The sequence below is a fragment of the Protopterus annectens genome, chromosome 1.part0 (assembly GCF_019279795.1).
Source record: "Protopterus annectens isolate FY-2018-M chromosome 1.part0, PAN1.0, whole genome shotgun sequence".
In the NCBI taxonomy this organism is placed as follows: Eukaryota; Metazoa; Chordata; order Ceratodontiformes; family Protopteridae; genus Protopterus; species Protopterus annectens.
Window position 1 is genome coordinate 624,575,708 of NC_056725.1, and position 22,617 is coordinate 624,598,324.

Below are 22,617 nucleotides of genomic sequence, written 5' to 3' on the forward strand. Positions count from 1 at the left end.
AGAAATCAAAACTAGTACCCTCTCAAGAGATAATATTCCTGGGTGCAAGCTTAAATACAACTGCCCAGATGGCTTGTCTCACGCCAGACAAACAAAGGCAACTGACTACTTATTTCAAAATGTTGGCAACAAAGACCCAGTTATCTGCAAGAAAAATTTTGCAGGCTTCATGGCATCCTGCATTTTGCTAATTCCATATGCAAGACTGCATATGAGGAAACTTCAATGGTATCTAAAAAGTGTTTGGACTCAACGTTGCCACAGCCTGGAAACATTAATTATCCTCATTCCCTGCCTGCAACAGGCATTTCGATGGTGGGAAAAGGCCTGCCACCTCAACAAGGGGCAGCCATTCGCTTTACCCATAGCCAGGCAGATATTAACAACAGATGCATCAGATTATGCCTGGGGGGCCCACATGGCAAAAAGATGTATTCAGGGCACATGGTCCGGAAGCCAAATGCATCTACATATCAACCAAAAAGAGATGCTAGCTGTTCAGAATGCCCTGACAGCCTTCAAGGATCTACTTCATCCGGGACAACTACTGATAAAGACGGACAATACTACAGTCATGTGGTACATAAACAAGCAGGGAGGCACTCACTCCTTCCCCCTATGCAGACTAGCCATGACTTTGTGGGACACAGCATTGACTTACCAAGTACATCTGCAGGCACAATTCCTGCCAGGAAAGATAAATACTCTGGCAGATGAGCTAAGCAGAAACCTCATGGATCCCCACGAGTGGAAATTGGATCCGCAAGTCTTCAGCATGATAACAAGGAATTGGGGTTGCCTGGACATAGATCTATTTGCCTCCCCTCACAACTGTCAACTACAGAGATGCTGCACAAGGACTTATCACAAGCAAGCATGGAAAGTGGATGCTCTATCTTTCAGCTGGAAAAACTTAACAGTATATGCCTTTCCTCCACTGCCTCTCCTCCCCAGGGTACTTCTAAAAGTCAGACAAGAGAAGCCAAAAATGATACTGATTGCCCCAGACTGGCCTCGCCAGCACTGGTATCCAATCCTAAGGAACTTGTCTCAATACCCAGCCTGGACATTACCTCAGATTCCTCACTTACTGTCCCAACACAACAGTCCGATCCTGCACAGCCAACTCAAGACCTTAAATCTGGCAGCATGGTGGATAATGTCGTCATTCAAAACACACCTCTCTCTAAAGCGGTGATGGATGTTATTTTGGAGGCCAGGAGGCCTAGTACCAGAAAATCTTATGCTGAAAAATGGAAGAGATTCTGCTGTGCTTGGAACCAGGCACAAGGGATTGACACGACTGTACCAAATATTCCTCAGATTTTGCAATATTTAACTGAGATGCTTCACAAAGGCCTATCTTTTTCATCAATCAAAATCCATGCCTCTGCCACTTCGGCTCATTACAATACAGAGCCACCAGTCTTTTCTCATCCTTTACTAAAGCAGTATCTTAGAGGAGCCAAAAATGTAAGGCCTCCTAGAAGATCACCATTACCTGCATGGGACCTCAATTATGTGTTGGAAAAGCTCACCCTGCCTCCATTTGAACCAGCTGCTACCGCTGATATAAAATTCTTATCATGGAAGACAGCTCTGCTACTAGCAATTACTTCAGCAAGGAGAGTTTCAGAGCTACAGGTCCTCATGGCTGTAGAGCCTTTTATCATATTTTACCCAGACAGGGTTTCACTGAGGACAAATCCTACTTTTATGCCTAAGGTCGGTTCCAGTGTGGCTCTTAACCAAACAATTCATCTGCCAACTTTTTATCCAAATCCGCAGAACAAAGGGGAGAGAATTCTGCATTCCTTGGACGTACACAGACAGCTAAGATTCTACTTGAGCAGGACTAAAGCTCTAAGAAAAACTGAGCAATTACTAGTGTCATATGCTGCAGGATTAGGAGGAAAGCCTATTTCAAAGCAGACAATTTCAAAGTGGATAAACCATTGCATCCGTTTCTGCTACTTACACCATGGCAAACCTTTGCCCAAGGGCATTAGGTCTCACTCCACCAGGGCTGCAGCTACTTCAGCAGCCTTCCTCAGAGGAGTACCAACCAACGACATTCTAGAGGCTGCTACTTGGAGTTCTGTTCACACCTTTACAAAGCATTACCATTTGCCTCTATACTCAAGTCCAAGGCAGGCTTTGCCACTGCAGTGCTGCAGGGCCTTATAGCCTCACCTAATGCAGTTTAGCTCCAGCCTCCCAACCATAGCTTTGGGATTCTACCCAAATGTAATGACTGCAACAGTGAAACACGAAGAACATAGTACAGTTGTGTGTACACTTACCATAAATGTAGATGTTCAAGTGTATTCACTGTTGCAGTCCTGGTTACCCTCCCGCCATCCCCCTGTCATTCTACAGTTTATCTTTCCTTCTGTATCTTCTACAACCGATGTGGTCTATTTGCTTGTAGATGAAGGTAAAGTTTATATTGCTGCATGTATATATATATTTAGAATATTGCTACCTTTTTGGGGGCACCTGACAAAAGGGGCAAGAAAAACTAAAGAAAATGGCATCGGCTGCATGTTTTATACCCCTGACGACCTGACATCATGGAAGAGAAGACAGCAACCAACGCAGGACCCAAAACTTTGGAATTCAGGCTGACTGAGGGCAACCTGCCAGCAGATTACCCAAATGTAATGACTGCAACAGTGAATACACTCGAACATCTAGATTATGGTAAGTGTACACAACTGTACTTTGTGTCACCATGCCCTATCATTTCTAGGCTAGATCAGCCCAGTGCGGACATGAATTTTCGCAATAATACTATTTTTGAGACCCCTTTACTTAAATTTATTACTACCTTCTCAATGGATGCGTATTACTTGAAAGGCATCATTAATAAGTATTGGCCGACCTTAATGGAAGATCCTTTAACCCATCTGAGGGTACCCGATAAAATGAGGATTGTGTACAGGCGAGGTAGGAATTTAAAGAGTTTATTGGAAGTAAACAACAGAATGAATTTTCACTCTTTCTAATGTAGGGACATGGAAATACGGTGGTTGTAAATTATGTAAGTTTATTGCTGTCTCTAGTTCTTTTTTCATTAATAACAGCCAATGGAAAATTAGGGGTAAATTTAATTGTGATAGTATAAGGGTGAGCTATGTTTCGAAATGCCAATTGTGTCCTGGATTCTATATTGGCAAGACCGAAAGGCATTTCAGGCAAAGAATTTACGAACACCAATATAGTATTAATAAACAGAATATAAACAATGCCTTGGCTAGGCATGTGTTTGAAAGTAATAGTCAGCATTTCCTATACTTTATAATTGATCAGGTTAAAAAAAGACCCCGAGGTGGACCATGGCAGATACTTTTAGAAGAAAGAGAACTTTATTGGCAGCTTAGATTTAATGTCTTTTCATATCCTGGGCTTAATGATGTTTGCTGTATTAAATGCCTATTGAAAATTAAATCTTTTCAAAGATAGATATAAACTTAATATTGACTGTTGAGGTATTTTAGTATTATTATTGCTGTTTTTTATAAAATTGTTATATTAATTTACATGTACATACATATATATATATATATATATATATATATATATATATATATATATATAAATTATAACAATTTTTTACATTGTATGTAGTGAGTACAAACGTTTCTATAATGGGAGCTGAGGGGTTAAATGCCAGATGGAATGTTATGGGAGGGTTGTGTGAAAAAAGTGTGTGCTTTATTGCTTTTAAATTAATCATGTGACTAATTTAATGTGTATATAACTTGTAGTATTGAAAGTGTCTGTTATCTGAAGACGTCTTGCTAAAAGGCAAGACGAAAAGTGCTTCATATTAAAGTTTTTTAGAAGTACTCGGTCTGGGTCTTTGGCAAGTAATTTGATTCAGTTGTTTATTTCATCAGTTTGTCTTCTTGTTCTGTTCCATGGCTGCTGAGAATGTTCCGGGTACTACTGGTGGGGGAACATTCAACAAGACAGTAGTATAACATTGACTTGCCTTATTGAAGCTTTGACACAGAAGGAGGATTCACTTTCTGCTCATTTGGACTTGTTACAACCTTCTCAAACTGGTTCTGGTAATAAAATTGCTACAGTAAATTCTATTACTTGCAGTTCTGACAATAACTTGGCTAATTCTATTGGAAACAGTAGTCCATCACTGTTTCCTGACTCACAAGGCTCTGTCTTAACTCAATAATCAAAACAATGGTTGTTTGCCTCATGCTGCGACTAGCTCAACAGCAGAACAACAAGGGAAGAACAGAATGTCTGTTTTGTTGAATAATGACATCGCTGGATCCTCGGGGCTCCCAACCTTAACAATTGGCTTGTTGAGCCATTGTCTTTCATCACAAATAATACATCAGGAATGCGTGAGCAACCGGCTGGAGGATCTTTAAGCTTATCAAATCGCTTACAACAGCTGGACAGTATGATGGTGAAATGTAAGAAACTACAAATGGAAGTGTATTAGTGAAGAGATAGCGCCCAAAGGACTCAGAGTGTGCCATTACCCAACATGTTTGGTGGAAGGTTCTGCTTTCCATAAAGAACTAACTGCTTTATTTAATAAACAAGGTTTGGAGTTATTAGAAGTGATGTGTAAGAACTATCAACTTCAAGTAGACAGTACTATACGTGAAGCCAGTGCTTTGGATAGCTCTATTATTATGGACAATGATTTCCAGCGCTATCGTTTTGATTATAATAGACTGTTTACAAGTATAGACTGCTATATCAGTAAACTTAAAGAAACTAAACTAAAAAAGCTAAAAAGAGATTGTTTAGCCTATGCTGCAGATTCCATCTATCCGAAACTTCCTGGATCTCAAACATCAAGTGTGATTGTACAGGACAGATGGGAGGACCACCCACATGAAATCAGTGCCCAAGACCAACCCCCTCAGAGTGCAGACAACATGGAGGAGAATGCTGCCCAACAAACACGGAGAAGCGAACGGCTGGCGTCTAATAGAGACAGGAGAATGGATTATACAGAACAAGCTGGCCCAGCGAGGGTAGAAAATGTTCAAAATAGGTCCTTCAATCACAATCCTCAGAAGACAAAATATCAGAGGAGCAACCAGGGACCGAAAAAGAACAGGAAGGGCAGGTAAAAGCTGTTGACCATTCTGTAAGTGGTGACTGTAAAATAATTTTGAGTTCAACAAATGACTTTAAAGTCTATAATTTTTCTGAATTAGACATTAGTTTTGAACTTGTTGATTTATTGGCGAAGGGACAAACATTTGTGCCTGCATATAGAGCAGATTTAGCCAATACTCTGTTGGATATAAAGTTGTTTGTAAGGAAGTTAAATTTACAAGTGCTGTGGGGACGAAATGAACTTAGTATGCATACGTTTAGAGTAGCTAGCACATATTACCCTCCACTATATACAACACTATTGTGGTTTGAGCAAGTCTGTGAGTTAGATATACTAAACTGCCTGTCATTTACAAAAAAGAATAATGGATTTAGCTCTAACATAAGTAACAGTGAAAGACAAGCACTTGAGTTCCTAAAACAAGCAAATTTGAGATTCATGCAACCTGATAAAGGGGGAGGCCTTGTGATTTTGAATAATGTGGACTATATCAGAAGAATGAATGTGATCTTAGATAGTCATACATATGTGGAAGTTTCAAGAAACGAACTGAACATCGCGTATTCTTATTGCTTAATGATTTGTTTATCGAAGCAACAACTGATATTGAGTTATTCGATTTTTTAACTATGCCTGCCCCTAAGATTCCCATTTTGTTTGGCCAACCTAAAATACATAAATGTGTTTTTGATCCACCGATGAGGCTGCTCATTGATGCAAGGAACAGCATTACATATGCTTGTGCTAAGGTTGTTGGAACAATTTTTAAAAAAGTACGTAGTGATGGAAAAACATATTTGTAAAGACTCGTGGTCCTTTCTGGAAGTTATTAACAACTTGACATATGAGAACGATCTTAATTTTATGACAGTAGATGTCAAAGATTTGTACTCTTCTATCCCTCATCTAGAGGGGATTGAGTTGGTAAGTTGTTTACTACGGAATAGAGGGGCCCCAAGAACTGAGGTGAATGTTGTAGAAGAGTTATTGGACTTAATTTTGTCCAATAACTACATCACCTTTAACAACAGATATTTCCTGCAAAAAATTGGCATGGCTATGGGCTCCCCTTGTGGGGCCAGCTTCGCCAATCTGGTTATAGCTTATTGGGAGCAGCAATATATCTTTAAAATAACTGGAATAAAAGAAAAAAATATGTCATTATACTAGATTTTTGGATGACATTTTTAGTTTATTCAAAGGTGATGCATCTGTAGCGGAAGAGTTAGTGACTTACTTTAACTCTACTACCCAGTTTCTGATGTTTACTTACAATTTTGATGCTAACAGGATTGTCTACTTAGATGTGTATTTGAGTAAAGACCGTATTAATAAATGCTTTATAGCTAAGATCTTTAGAAAAGAAACTTACTGTAACTCATTACTAGATTTCAGTAGCTGTCACCCACTCCACCAGAAAAAGTCAGTAATCAAGGGTCAGTTTGTAAGGGCAGCATGCATGCCATCTTTAGAGGCTGACTTTGATTATGAATTATAAAAATTTACATGACATGTTTACTAAAAGAGGATACCCCCAGAATTTAGTATCAAAAGTGATGTGGGAGGTACAACATAAAAGAATGACAGGTTTCCTTCAACCCATTCTGTCACAGAGGGAAATATTAGTCCCAGCGAATAGTGTTTTGACTGAATCTATAAATAATTCAACAATGTCACTCTATGGTACACACAATCTAGTCACGATGAATGCCCGAGAAATTTAATCTAGTCTGATTAAAAACTGGGATATAGTTCAAAATGACTGTATGGTGAGACAAAAACTACAAGAGCACCCTCATATTACCTTCACATGGGGTCCCAACCTGAAAAGCATCTTAGAGAGGAAACCAAATCTCCTTACACATAGGACAGGAATGTTTAAATGCCTTCTATGCAATTTTTGTAAATATATAGATATAGGGCAGAATTTTACCATCAGGGGGCAACGTTATAAGACAAAACACAAGCTAGATTGCCAATCTAAGTTAGTGATGTATGCAGTTTTGTGCCAAAGTTGCCCAGCGTTCTATATAGGCAAAACGGAGAGAAGACTGAGAGACAAGTCTACGAACGTCAATATGCTATTAGCAAATCAAAATTGGAGAACGCCTTAGCAAAGGATATAAAAGAATACCCACAACGTCAGTTCAAATTTCGAGCAATGGATTGCATCATACGAGATGGAAGGGGTGGCCCAGAAACATTGTTGCTAGAAGATTGGAACTGTTGTGGCGATTTCGTACTGATACATATCATTACACTGGTCTGAACGAAATGTGTTCCATTTTCTATATTTTAAAGTTGATAAGCTTAAATAGATGGTCTAATTTGTGGTAATTTATAAATAATTTTATTATTAAGTATATTGAGTGTGAAAGTAAATTTGTGATAAACTAGTATAAGTATGCATATATAAATTATAAAAATTTTTTACATTGTATGTAGTTAGTAAAAAAGTTTGTATAGTGGGAGCTGAGGGGTTAAATGCCAGATGGAATGTTATGGGATGGTTGTAGTGAAAAAAGTGTGTGCTTTATTGCTTTTAAATTGATCATGTGACTAATTTAATGTGTATATAACTTGTAGTATTGAAAGTATCTGTTATCTGAAGAAGTCTTCCTAAAAGGCAAGACGAAAAGCACTTTATATTAAAGTTTTTAGGAAGTACTCAGTCTGGTTCTTTGGCAAGTAATTTGATACTGTTCGAAAAGAACCTGGATGAGTGGATGGGGCACCATAATTTCTTACCGGGGATAATGCCCACAACCCTCCTGGACATGGACACTCATTAATAAACACAGTACTGGGTATTGACTAGAGTATCAATGGTATTACATTAGGATGAAATGGCTAGGACTGAAATGGCCTCCAGGTCAATAGTCTAGTAGCCTCCTATGATTCACATGAGTTGTTAAGTATGCTTGCACCTCATTTGCAAGGGCAAGTGTCTCATGTCTTTGTCCCCCAAGTCTGATAACCTTCTCAGTGGTGGAGGAGGTGGAAATGTGTTTTTTAAGCCATTTGGAAAAAAAATCTTCTGATCACTGGTTGAAAGACGTTACAATCAGAGTACAGAGAGAATTTCTGTCAACATTCATTCCTTAACTTATTCTAAGGGCATCCATATCCTTGCTAACCTAGATCAAAGACTGATACATGAAAAATGTTTAGTAATTGAATCACAGTTAGGGTGTTTTCGGTTTTTGTCACTGCTAAGTTTCATTTTTTGGGGTTCTTCCTAATGCCAAACTAAGGACAGGGGTTGAGCATTCATTTTAGATCTTTCTTTTCTGAACTATCACCTGAAAATCATAAAGTTCAAAATGGTGTCACTTTAGTAGGCTTCTTACTGTCTGTTTCAGAGAGTCTAAATGGTAGCTCTGTACTATAAAGATGCAAGTTGGGATGTCTTTTATCTTTTATCTACACTTGAGATGTCACTTTCAGTTTACATTTATTAGAACTGTTAGTGTGCATGATCCACAAACAGTAGTTTATACCTAAGACACACACATTTTGGGTACATAACGCATATCTTCCTGCTCTTTCCTGGAATAAGCTTCTCTTGGACCTCAGAAATATTACTCATTCACATAAATTCAAGACAACTCTCAGAAATCACCTATGTAGCACCTGGAGATGTCAATGTAACCATCCCACCTAAATTTCCTCCCTCCCTCTTTCCTCCTTTAATCTTTTCCCTCCCTTACTTTCCTCTCTATTAATTCTGTTACCTGTACAATATTATGTATCCTTACTTCCTGTTCACCTTACTATACTCTTCTAGTGTACTTAACAAACCTCTGATTTACTCTTTCCAGTAACTTAACTTCGTTTATACTATTTTTTCCTTTTACTGCTCTGTATTCCCTTATAATTTACAGTTCCTAGTAATGATACTAATCTCCCTACTCCCTCCTCTACCTATTTTTTCCCCTCACACTACTATTTGTAAAACTAACTTGTATATCTGTAAGCACTAACCATTTATAACTCTGCTTCTGCATCTTCTCTACCTTTGCCTGGACCATATGCTTTTCCATACTCAACCTTTTCTTTTAATCCCTCACCTGTAGACTTTTCTTCTTGTGCTGCATCTGTTCATCTGTCCTATCTTTTCCTTTACATCTTTTGAAACTAATTTGTATTGTTATACACAAGCCTATTCTTTACAGTGAATATGATTTTTGTACTATGATTTTATCTTCTGTACAACTTGTCCTTTTAATTTTGTACTTTGTAAAGTAGAGCTGTGAGAATTGTGATTTTTGTTTTCTTTTTTATACTTCAAAATTTTTACTTTGAATTTTTATACTTGTATAATTTGTTTTACTGTGGAGTTTTTCTACCCGGGTCTCCGCTGAAAATGGGCACTAGCTCAGATTGACTAACCCGGTCAACAAATGTCAAATAAATAAATAGCTGTGTACATTTGTCACTGTGTGAGATGTACCATAGCATGTAATGTGTAGCACATATGCAGAAGAAATGTACCTTGGAGACATCAACTGGTGAGCAATACATGCTAAAAATCATTATCATATGGAATACTCATTCAAACAGAGAAGGACACAGAGCATCATCAACATTCTGCAATGCAAAGTTCATAATAAACTGAAGGAGAATGAAAAGAGCCCCTCCCTCAGTCATGTCAAAAAGCAGGCAAGTACCTGTCGTCATGGAGTCAAGGATGTACTCACCTCAGCATCATATATAACAAAATAAAAAAAAAGTCCAAATGTTAGTCAACAGCATAAAATTGTCTCTTGTCTACAGTCATATGGTTCCTTTCATTACCATTTCACCTGTATTCTGAAATATATATCAAGTCAAAAGCTGTACCACTCAGTGGCTATAACCATGCTGAACCTCACTGACAAAGTGTGTCACTCTTTTACACTAAACACATTGTTTGCCTAGATGAAATTTAAACACCATGGACTTATTAATGTGTGGTAAGATTTACAACTCGTGATGGAAAGAGCTGAGCGAAATCCAAACAAACATAAAAAGTTATGTTGTCTATAAAAATTAGCACAATAGTTTCCTCCAGGCAGTTGGATGCTGTGTTCTCCTCATTTGTTGTATTTGAAACTGCAGAAGGCCTATGATTTGATCCTACCATGCCTGGTGGTAGCAGCAGCACAGGATGGGTTTCAGACCCAAGTATCATGGCAGGTTCCACCAGCAAAAGCCAACTGAAGACAGTACAACATGCAAGTGGGGGGTAGGCAGAAAAAGATGGCCAAGGCTCGCATTTCTTCCAGGCATACATGATTGCCTAGGTAAGGGGAAGGAAACGTGTGGACCCTTTGTAGTGACTGGCCCCACAGAGGAAAGGGACCAGGATTGTTGCTAAAGGATGTCCAGTGCATTGTGTGCTAAGACATTTTGGCCTTTGTATCGGTCTGACACTGGAACCCCACAAAGCATCTGGCAGGATGTGGTCATCCCCTTCACAGATGCTCTAACCTCCTGCAATTGTAGCAGTGCTGTTATGTTCCCCAGATGCTGTGTATGATGCTGAAGCTGCACCAGTTCCTTCCTTAAGATTGACAGACTAATCTACTGCTATGTTCAGCTTTTCATATGCAGCAGGCAGGACATTCTGACAGCCCTCTGGCTGCACATCTTGTTGTTCCACTATTGAATGTAGATGATTAGAGGGTTTTATTCAGGTGTGACTTCTTTTCCTGGTCAAGTCTCAGCCTCACAACACACCATCTGTTGTTCACCCTGTCTTTCCTTCTTCAGCAGTGTCTATGGCAGATTAAAAATATTTTGATTCAGAGTGCCATGTAGATTTTTTTCTTAAGGATTATAATTTGGGTCATTTCTCTGCTGTTTTTCATGGATGTTTAATTTACCTCAAATATCATTGTGGTCTGGATTGTTTATGATCTGGTAAATGTCAAGTGTTTGGCAAAGCTCAGATTAGTTTATTAATTTCTGAGCTGTCTCTGGCAATCATTTGAAATATCAGGACTCAGAATGCTGAATCCCTTAATGTGGAGACAGAATGGCCAAAAATCTAGTCATATATATATTGTTTGAGTTTGCTGTTAATTGGAATCTTTCCCTTTTCCTTGAAATATTTCCTTTTCTTCAAGGTACATTGGTCTCAAAGTTGGTATATATAGTTTGTTGTGGAGGTGAGTGGCTTGTCCCCCTCCCCACCCACATAAAACACGTTGAAAGGAGAAGAGCAATGTGTGACATTTGCTCTTTTCCTGTGTTTTCAATCTTTTTTTTTTTTTTACTTGCTGTCCTGGTATTTCAATAGGGAGCCACTGTCTTCTCCTCCTTTTCAAAAAATAAGTTGTTCTCTGGAACCAACATTTTATGGTTGAGACTTCATTTTAAACCTGTTTTGTCTTGTTGTTTAAAAAGCTATTTGGACATCCAGCACATCTTCTGTAAGAATTTCGAAGCTCCAAACTTACATTCAAAAGTCCTTATTTGGTGTACTCTGAAGAATGGATTGCCCTAATAACTGATCATTAATTCTTCCAAACGTAGCCTTCTCGATATTTTTGAAAGTGTTTTTTCTTTAAATAAGTCCAGCTACCTTGTATTCTTTTCACATTGTGCCTGCATTATATCAGCTTCATTTCTACCTCTTTAGAGTTCAGAGTATCCACAAAATGGACCAGTAATTAATCTCTTCTTTTCCAGATCAGGAAGGAAAGCCAGTAACCTAAACATACTTCAGAATGATTGTATGATTCCTAACAAAAGGCTCTAAAGTTTTCTTTTAATACTGGGATAGCCGTTAGACTAGTGATAATATGTGTTTTGTGCAAAAGTCTGCAACTGAGTTCTATGGAACTGCCACTGTTGTCCTCATTGCACACTTTGCAAAACACTGTTTAGCTCACTAGGTCTAAAACTTTCTGTAGCAGGGCTGTCCTACAGGGCATCCTGTTTGATTTTGCTTTTTAACTCCATACACCTCTTTTATGGTAGCATTTGGGATATTTCTGCTTGATTAAACATACTTTAGAAATCCTCTTGAAATAATAGGATAGCAGATATACAGGTATTTTCCCCTTAACTTCCCTTACTGTTCTTTTTTTCTGTCCCATCTTCAACATGGCTATATCTTGATGATGTTGTGTCTGTGCTCATAGTTTAAAAGTAAGTGAGTTTAGAAAGAAGGTTTGTGGTGAAGTACATGTTCTAACTCTGCATTTACTTCAAGAATGTTCACTGGTTTAATGGAGGAAGGAGCCAGGAGATGTGGTAAGATTTAGGACGTGCCATCATGAGGCATGAAGGATGTGTTCAAACGTGATTACTGAAATTTATTTTCCACTAGGTGCTAGGCAGCAAAAAAGGAATACCCAATTGTTTGGAAATTCTTTTGAAGTCTTTCTCAAAAATTCTGCTGATAATGAATGCTGGTATCTTTTCTGCAAAAGGATAATGAGATTTACGGGAAATACAGTGGAGAAGCTTAAATGTGAACATATTCTCTTATAGGTTCATACTAGGCTATCTGCCCTGGGGCAATTATAAGCCTAGCCCGATTCTGTATGGCTTACGCCACCCCTTGATTTGAGTATACTGTGCCCTTTTTAAGGTTTAGTTTACTGTGCCTCTGTCTAATAGTGACACGGGAGTAATCCCTGGGACAAACCTACGATCCCCCATCCACTTATCGAGATTCTTCTTGAAGAGATTCAGTGAGGTGCGCTGCCTCACATGAGCATAATCGAAGGCATGTAGTCATGTCGTGATTTAATGGTTTGTATTCCTCTTTTGCTGGCCTTCATTAGATTTCTCTGTTTGTTAACTATATAAATGTGACGTTGTAAAAAGATGTTTCTGATGTGTTTTTTGCTTTTATGTTTCAGCGTGTTAATCCTTCTGCAGAAATGGTTATGATCGATCGAATGTTTAATCAGGAGGAAAGAACAATATTGTCTCATGACAAGCGCCTTGCTCTGATGGATCCTGGTGAGAAGCATTAAATCTAAAATTTGAATTATTTACTTGCTGCATTACGGAGTAGAGTTTATTTGTATGGATTACTGGGTGAATAGGCTGCTGTTTAAGAACCATCTTAAGGTGTGTCATGTGAAAAGTAATGCAAAGCACTACAGAGCAAAACATATACAAAGCACAGAAAGTAGTGTAAGTATAATTTTCTTTGTTTTGTGAACATAATCAAACATAGGGAAAATAGGCAATTAGACTAAATCACTAGAGTAAAAATCTTTGAGAGTGTTGGGCATTCCTTCCATGGAATGCTGCAAAAAGTAAGTGTTTCATCTATTACAGAAAGGTGGGCTTGGATTATCTTGCACTGGCAGTAGTTTAACAAGCCATTAACATGAGTCAAAAAGTAAAACGTCTTCTTTTAGCTTCAGAGAAGGCAGACAGTATCATTCAGAAGTGGTGATATGGATATCTTATATATTGTTGGGCCTGAGATAGAAAAGGATATTTAATGTGTGAAGAAGTTTTGAGCTATTATTGCTAAGACAATATGAAATAATAATGAATAACACAATAATATTTGTGTGTAAGACTCCTCTTGCATTTCTGATCATTTTTGCAGTTATCTGTTATGGAGTCCTGTATCCAATTGACCCCATTCATTCCTGCCTTCGCCTGTCACCTGACAGCACCAAAGGATGAGGAAAGAACCATGAATGGCAGTAAACATTTTTATGAATGCTCCTGAGTTTTATTCCCTGCTGTCTGGGAAGCATGTCACAGTGTTTGAGCCAGCGTGATGTTTATCAAGAGAGTTCTGCACTCTTTAGGGGGGGTACTTACTCCCCTCAGAGTCCTTGCACATGCAGCTTTACTTCTTGGCCTTCCTCTTGATGGCACTCCTGTAGTAGGACTATAGCAACACCAAGATGATGTAATTTCTTCCAGGCTGGCTTCTCTGGCACTTCGGGTGCTAGTTGAACCCTGTTCATCTGAAGTATCATCAGGGAGAGAACCTCTACACATCAGAGCTTGCTTAACATTTCTATCATTATTCATTTAATTTAGACTTCTCATAGATATTGTTTATTATCCAGCCAATTTTGCAAGGCATCAAAGGTCCCCAAGCATGAATGTTACTCTGTTCTCTCTGCTGCTTTTCTGACATCAAGTTGGTATGCGTCCCTTATGTAAAAACTGTTATAGCACATCACCTTCAGTTCTTATCACTGCTTTGTAACCATAAGTTGCTTGACTGTATTCTTGATTCACAAGTAGTTTATTTCTTATTTGTTAACTGGAGTACTAGACTGATCCACAAGATCCCATTTAAGCCACTGCCTGAGGACAACAAAGTGCAGTGTATTCACTGACATCAATAAAAACATCTGCAACATGTATCATTTAAACCACAGTTAACAAAGAGTGGCAATAATGAATAAATGTAAATAAGAAGTAACACTATCATACAGTGTTGTTAAATAAATCAGTATAGTACAATGAAAAGTAATTTTTTAAGGTGTATTAGTGAATAATCTGAAGCAATGCAAACAAAATGATTAAAAAACAAACAAAAAAAAAAAAAACATGCAGACAGCTATGTATTTATGCAGCTGAAGTGTCGTATTCCAAACTGTAATACATTTGGAAAAGAAATAAATTTAGGACCAGGTGAAATAGGGTGGGTGTTATTTGCAAGTGTCTCTTTCTTTTAATTGTGAAGTAGTCCTAAAATATTTAAGGTTCTCAGTTTCTGTTGCTACTAGGTAGGCTAACCAACCTGATCTGATGCTATCCGTGTCATTACTGATCACGGATGGGTCTTGGATCTGACCTTGAATCTGAGACAGCAACTAAAAGGATCGATCCAGAGCTCAACCTCCTCCCCTTCCCAAGATCCCTTGCTACCTACAGCTCTCAGATCTCGTTTACCACTATTTCTCTACGGACATGCATCCTGCAGCTCAAGCTTCCTGTTTCAGTTAAGTTACATTTTTCTCCCTTTTCTCTGGGTTTTTTCTCTCTTTTAACTAGTCTTCTTTGTGTCTTAGTCTAGTTAGGTTTCCTCCCTTCCCGGTAGCATTTAGGATTTCTTCTTTAAGTTTTTTCCTTAGGTTCCCATCCTTTCCTCCCGGTCCTTTGAGTAGCTCTTAATTTTCCCTGCTTCTCCCTGTTCAACTGATTCTTTATCCATTCCCCTTTCTTTGTGTAGTGTGCGGGTGGTGGGTGTTTGTGTGAGTGTGATGTTTGAAAAGCTCTCTGGTTTTAAAAGATGCTCCTCATGCGGTCAGAAAATGCCCCATTCTAACTCGCATGAGGAGCATGTCTATTGCCTGGGAGAGCCTTACCTGGAGGTTGAATGCGACACTTGTGCTGGATTCAACCCCAGGGTTCTCCTGAAGTGCTGGAAGCTCCTGCTTAAGGGGCTTGCTAAAGGGGGTCCTTTGGTCTCAGGTTCCCCTTCCAAGCCTCCTTCTGATCCCAAAAGGAAGTCTTCTTCCTCCAGGGATTCTCCTGCCAAAAAAGTAGAGGCTCTCGGATCGCAGTTCCCCAGATCCAGGTCCAGCCTCTTTGTCTTCAGATCTGGCCTCTTCTGCTCTGAGAGCCCTGGCTCATTCTGTCGGATCCGAGTGGCTGCCTTTGGATCCAACCCATATGTTGGATCCACCTATGATGCCGACTGCTCCTTCGGATCCACCCAGGCCTTTGGATCTGACTGTTTTGTCGGATCCGATTATTATCGAGATTTCCCCCTCCAGGTCCAAAAGCTCACATCTGAGACACAGTAGTTGGTCTCCCTCCCAGGACCGCAGGCCTTCAGCCAGGTCGGGACATTCTTCCATCTCTTCCAGATCCACCAGGAGCTTGCTCCCCTCAGACATGAATAGGATGATGAAGAGCTTTCTCAAGGCCCAAATTGAGTTGGACTTGTTGCCATCCCTGCTCAGTTGCCAAGGGGATCATCTGCCTCCACAGGACTCCCCCTCCTCGTCCGACCCATCCGGGTTTGGACCCTCAGGATCAGAGCATTCCCTGTGAGAGGCCGATGATGTCTGGCATATCTTCCCTTCTTGCACCATCAGGGTCCCTGGCAGGTTCGGTTCCGTTGTCCTCGGAACTGGCTGCACCTTGGCCCAGTGAGGTCGGTACTGGTTCCTGGGGATGGGGTTGGGCCTGGAGTTTTTGGACTGTTCCCTCCCTCTGGAGACCTCCATACTAGACAGCTCAGGGTCGATATCATCTGGAGATGTTGGTGCTGTGTCGCAGTCCCCCTTTCCATCCCTTGTGGTTGCGGCCTTTGGGATGGAGGGGGGCTTCATCCAGTCCATTGGTCTTCTGGGTAATAGAGAGGACCTTCTCCAGCTGGGCAGCTACCTCTTCTTCAGCTCTAGGTCCTCCCCAGCCCCTCTCCACATTGGGCGGTGAGACCTCATCATCCTTCCAAGGTCAGCCCTCCCATGAACACCTTCAGATGGACATTACCCCCTCGGGGTCCCCACCTCTTCCGAGTCCTCCCCAGCACCCACCATGGAGGAGTATCCTCAGAAGAAGACATGCAAGAGGAGGTACTTGGTCTCCCCTAAAGAGTCCCTCACTGAAGACATGGATTTCAAGGAAGGAGACTGGTTCCCCAGGCTTTCTTCTGAGGAAGTGTCCTTTGGGGACATCCTCGAGATCCTAAAGCAAAGAGGTGGTTGTTCTTCCCTTGCCCCATCTTCAGAAGAATTCATGTTTTTGAAGGCCATCGGAACAGGCCCATCTGCTGCCTGGGTGTCTCCCCCTGCCGATGAGCTAGTACAACTCATTGCCAACAGGGTGTGGAAGGAACCGGACACAGTGGAACCAGTTCCCAAGAAGGCTGACAAGTTTCTAAGTCCTGAAGATACAAACTCAAATGGCTTCAGGTACACTGAGGTGCCCAAAACACACAACAGCAAAAGTAAATTAAGGCACCAAAGTTACACACTGGAAATCAGTCACAGTACTTTATTGCAGAAAACAAACGGTAAGCGCTTTCACAACTTGATGTTGCTTCATCAGACCACATCACTACAACTGATGCTTGGTTAAATACTAAGACAATTAGTATGACATCACAATTTAAAGAAATATTTCCCCACAGACATAAAAACATATACCAATATCTATAAGAAAAATGCATAAAAGATATAGAAAGAGTGTATATATATGTATGTATGTATATATATATATATATATATATATATATATATATATATATATATATATATATACACACAATAAAGTGATATTTTAAATATTTAAAAAAGGGAGATGTCATCCCTGATGGTTATTAGTAATAATCATTAAAATATATATATATATATATATATATATATATATATATATATATATATATATATATATATACATGCACATTTTATGCACATATAACCATAATAATACAATAAAAAACTCATACTTAGTGTTTAAGGCACCTTGCCTTAAGGTAAGGAACTAATGAGGTACAACCGTGGAAGAATTAGAACAACAATGGATCACCAAGTTACAAGCAGATAGATACCCTGGTTTGAATGGTTGTACCTCATTAGTTCCTTACCTTAAGGCAAGGCGCCTTAAACACAAATATGAGTTTTTTATTGTATTATTATGGTTATATGTGCACAAAATGTGCATGTATATGTATATACATACATATATATATATATATATATATATATATATATATATATATATATATATATATATATATATATTAATGATTATTATTAATAACTATCAGGGATGACATTCTCCTTTTTTAAATATTTAAAATATCCCTTTATTGTGTATATATATATATATATATATATATATATATATATATATATATATATATATATATATATATACACTCTTTCTATATCTTTTATGCATTTTTCTTATAGATATTGGTATATGTTTTTATGTCTGTGGGGAAATATTTCTTTAAATTGTGATGTCATACTAATTGTCTTAGTATTTAACCAAGCATCAGTTGTAGTGATGTGGTCTGATGAAGCAACATCAAGTTGTGAAAGCGCTTACCGTTTGTTTTCTGCAATAAAGTACTGTGACTGATTTCCAGTGTGTAACTTTGGTGCCTTAAGTTTCGAAGTCCCCCCAAGGATAAGGCCTTTTGGAACAAGGGCATCCCCATTGATACTATTGTGGTGGCCGCAGCTATCAAGAAGGAGCTCACTGAGCAGAGCTCCATGGTCCATCCCCCGAACAAGGAGTCTCGGGCGATTGACATTTTAGGGAAGCGTGTGTGTGCCTCCGCTACATTTGGATTGAGAGCTACCAACTACATGGCACACTTTACCCAGCTGCAAAGGGATTTGGTATTGGTGTTCTCCACTTCCCTTTCTGAGTTGCTGCCTCCAGAGAGTCTCAGATTGGTCCCTCTGAAGACATCCATTCTAACTTCCCTGGCTAAAACTTCAATGAGGCTGATCTCCAATGCGGTGGAGGCCACCTCTTGAGTGTCAGGCACGAGCATTGCCATCAGGCGACACGCCTGGCTTAACCTTTGAGGGTTTGTGGAACCCTTAAAGGCATCCTTCACTAATGTCCCTTTCGATGAGTCAGCCTTGTTTGGTCCTTCCATCAAAGAGACTTTGACCCACAGCAACCAGGAAGGAAAGAAAGACTCTGTCCGCGGTGGGGATCAAGTTTTCTACACCCCAATACTCCTTTTCCAAAAATCAGAGGGGTAGTAAGAAACTTTAGATCTGTAGGTCTCAGTCTTCCCTTCAGGATGCTCCTCAGGAATCCTCTTCCTCTGGGCGGGGCAGGGGATTTGATGGCAGATGCCACCCCAGAGACAGAGGGGATCCACAGAACCAGGGCTCCCGGGATCCCTTCTCAGAGAAGCCCCTCCTGAAGTGCTGCCCATCTGTCCTGCCCTGGAAGTAGTCAGTGGTTGACTCTTTCTCCGCTAACTAGACTGGACAAGTATCACCTCAGATCAGTGGGTGTTAAAGATCATTGCCAGGGGTTACTTCATACCCTTTTGTCAGCCCCCTCCAGTTCAAATTTCTCTCCCAGATGTTCCATCCCACCAGAGAGGGTTTCGCCCTTCTCAAGGTCCAAGACCTTCATAGGCAGGTACTAGGCTATCGGCCCAAGGGCCTAAGTAAGCCTAGCCAACAAGGTTCCCTGGCTTACGCCACCCAAGAAAGTTAATTTCCTGTGACCCTGTCGAGCAGAGCCACAGAAGTGATCCGCAAGGTGTATTTCCTATTTTCCATCCACTCATCAAAATTTTTCTTGAAGAGTGCTAATGAGGAACTTTGCTTGACATAGATGGGTAGCTTGTTCCAGAGTATAGGAAGTCTCTGGGACAGGAATCTATCCCTCCATCATGTCCTGTTTATTGTGGTGACAAGGTTTAGGTCCCTAGAGCATGTAGCTCGGAGGGATTGAGATTTCTTTAGGTGTAGCATGTCCAACAGCTCTGGGTTTAACATAGCTTTATATGTTAGGCAGAGATCTCCTCGGAGTAGGCGATATGCTACAGAGTAAAGCTGGAGTTTTTTTGAGATGGTCAATGTAGGGCATCTGTTTGAGGCCAGTAATCTTCTTTGTGAGGTACTTCTCTGCCCTTTTCAGCTGCTGCAGATGACTTATGAGGTACATTCCAAAAGGGGCGTTGTACTCTTTAATGGGTCTAATGAGTGCCAAGTAGAGTGGAACAACGACCTTTTTTTTCCTGGATGAGATCCCTTTTGTGATGAGGTGTGCCACATATAAAGATTTCCTGTCTACTATGGCTAGGTGATTATCAAATGAGAGACTACTGTCCACCTGGGTCCCAAGGTCTCTTATCACACATGTGGCGCTAAGTAGACTGCCGTTTATGTGGTAGTTCATGGGTACAGAGTTTTTACGAAAGGGGATGACAGTGCACTTTTTGGCATTGAGCTTGAGGTCATGCCTCTTGACACCAGGCATCTGTCTCAGTGAGCACTTCTGTAGGATGTCCACATCATTTGGGGACTCAACTATGGCTCCTAGTTTGCAGTCATCTGCGAACTTCGTTAGCCAGAGGCATTCCGTGTTAGCCTGTACTTCAGAGAAGTAGATACCAAACAGGAGAGGTCCCAGGACTGAACCCTGTGGTACTCTACTTGTCACTGGTTTGAAGTCAGATTTGAAGTCTGCAACTTTTGCAGTGTTAGTTGTGCCAGTGAGCCAGTTGGCAACCCATCTTGTGATGTAGGGATTTATACCTAGTTTAGTGCGTTTAGCTATAATTCCAGAATGGGGGATGGTGTTGAAAGCGTTGACGAGGTCAAGATAGGCTGTGTGAACCACCTTACCCTCCTCTACGGCTTTTGGTGACTGCCTCAAAGAAGTCGATCAGGTTCAGAAGGCATGATCTGACTTTCACAAACCAGAACTGGGTGGGGTCCAGAGTTTGGAGGTTACCAATGTCTTTGTTTAGAAGTTCCATGATGATACATTCCATGGCCTTGCAGATGAGGCTCATCCGGCTAATAGGGTGATAGTTCCCAGGATAAGTGGTGGCTTCCACTTTGTGGAGTGGGATAACTGTTGCTGTGCACCATTCATTGGGCACAAAACCTGACGTGAGACTATGATTGAACATGGTGCTTAGGTGGGGAGCCAGTTCAAGTAAAACGCAGCCTGGGATGTTGTCTGGTCCCATGGATGCCTGTTTTCGGTTTTAGAGAGTGCAGCTTTTATCTGCGTAGATGTGATTACAGGGACTCTGAATTCTTCCTGTATAGATATAGGCCCTTTAGGGAGTGAGAGGGGAGTAAAGTTAACACTGAACCTATCTGACAGGATGTTGGTAATATCAGTTGGTTCTATAATTTTCGTGCCGTTGTGCTGTAACTCAGAGCAGATCTGGGTGTTGCCAGTGAGATTATTGACATAGCTGTATAATGCTTTGTGGTTGCCCTTAGAATCAGTGGCAATTTTGTTTTCATAGCTAGCTTTGGAGAATCTTATAAGGGATCTCAGCTTCATACTGAGGCTGACATGGGAGCTCCTCCACTCATGGGATTTTACTCTCTTTTGCAACAGTTTCTTCCTTCTGTTGTAGAGTTTGTTTATGGCAGGGGATCACCAGATTGGCTTCCTTTTTTTGGAGGAGAGCGTCTTGGTTCTGTTTGGGATAGCACAATCCATGCACTTGTGTAAGTGCTTTATAGAGTGCATTTGTGTAAGATTCAGCAGTCATAGCAGTATTGTCCATCTGCATGGGTATCATGAAGTTTGCCACTTCTGTCTTAAGAAGCATGAAGCTGGCTTTGGAGAAATTTTTTACCATGGTTTCCTTAGTGGTGGGTGGGGATATTAGTAAAGTACAGTTGTGTACACTTACCATAAATGTAGATGTTCAAGTGTATTCACTGTTGCAGTCATCACATTTGGGTTATGTACTTGCAGTAGCCCTCAGTTGGTCTGATTAACAAAGTCTTGGGTCCTGCGTCGGTTGCTGTCTCTTCTTCCGTGACGTCAAGTAGTCAGGGGTATAAAACATGGAGCCGAAGCCATTACATCAGTCTTTTTTGCCGTGCAGTGCCCGAAGCAAAAGCAGTTCGCAAGTGCCGGTTGACCGACTCCTGAAATTTTCATTTTCGAGTTTCAGAACCGAAGTCTTCAACTTAAAGTTAAGTACCCTGTTGGGAAAACTTTTTCTTGCTCTAAACCGATGTCAGTAAAAGTAAATAATTGCATTTCTTGTGGATAGCAAATACCTCATAAAGATTTTCATTCGTACTGTATTCCTTGCCCAGGCCCTGACCATGACGTACCTCGCTGTCGGTTTTGTGCTTTATTTAAACAACAAACTATCCGTCGTCGATATATTTTCGCTTCTAAATATTTTGGTGCTTGGTTCAATTATCCAGATATGTCTTCGGTAAGCCATCCGACTACCGACATTCCGAAAAAACACAAAGATAAAGACAGAGACAGGCCGCCTAGGTCCAAAGCTGCCGACGATGCTTCTCCTAAGCCAGTCACCAGTTCGCCGGTACTCAGTGAGGCGCTTTCGCAGCCCCTGATACCCGCTACTTCAGATTCGCAAGCCTTTACTGAGACCCATTTGAAGTCCGGTATGCCGCGAGATGCTTCAACTGTGGAACCTGTGGATGTCTCTACCATGGATGGGTCCGGAGCCGCTGTGCAGGCACCGAATTCTGAGGGTGTATTCAGACCTACTGACTTGCATATTAAACTGACGCCATCTTCTTCTTCAAGGCCTAAAACTTGAACCATGCGTAGAAAACCGACACCCAGACAGCATGGTCAGGCCTCTATGCCTAAAAAACAAATGATAAGCATGGCTGAAGACCTTATTACTGTAATCAGTGGAAACCAACCTTCCCCCTCTAAGACAACTAGGACTGAGTTTGCTTATGATACTTCTGACCAGGATTCTGAAATTTCTGTTTCCTCTGATGACCAGGATTCACCCTTATCTACCTTTGAGGATTCTGATGCTGAGGACTCTATTCCCTCTGCTTCCCCCCCAGAGGATTTCTCTTTTGGTGAAACCTTGCATACTCTTAGGGAGCATTTTCGTTGGGAAA

The 22,617-nt window shown here is 40.5% G+C and overlaps 1 protein-coding gene across 1 annotated transcript in view; it reads left to right on the forward strand.

The window, feature by feature from the left end:
• The window catches only part of BICRAL (BICRA like chromatin remodeling complex associated protein), a 1,536,848-nt gene that overhangs the window by 1,425,759 nt on the left and 88,472 nt on the right, over positions 1 to 22,617 (forward strand). Inside the window, exon 12 of the mRNA XM_044061908.1 lies at positions 12,964 to 13,066. Coding sequence (XP_043917843.1) covers positions 12,964 to 13,066 — 103 coding nt within the window. The remainder of the gene's footprint in view (positions 1 to 12,963; positions 13,067 to 22,617) is intronic.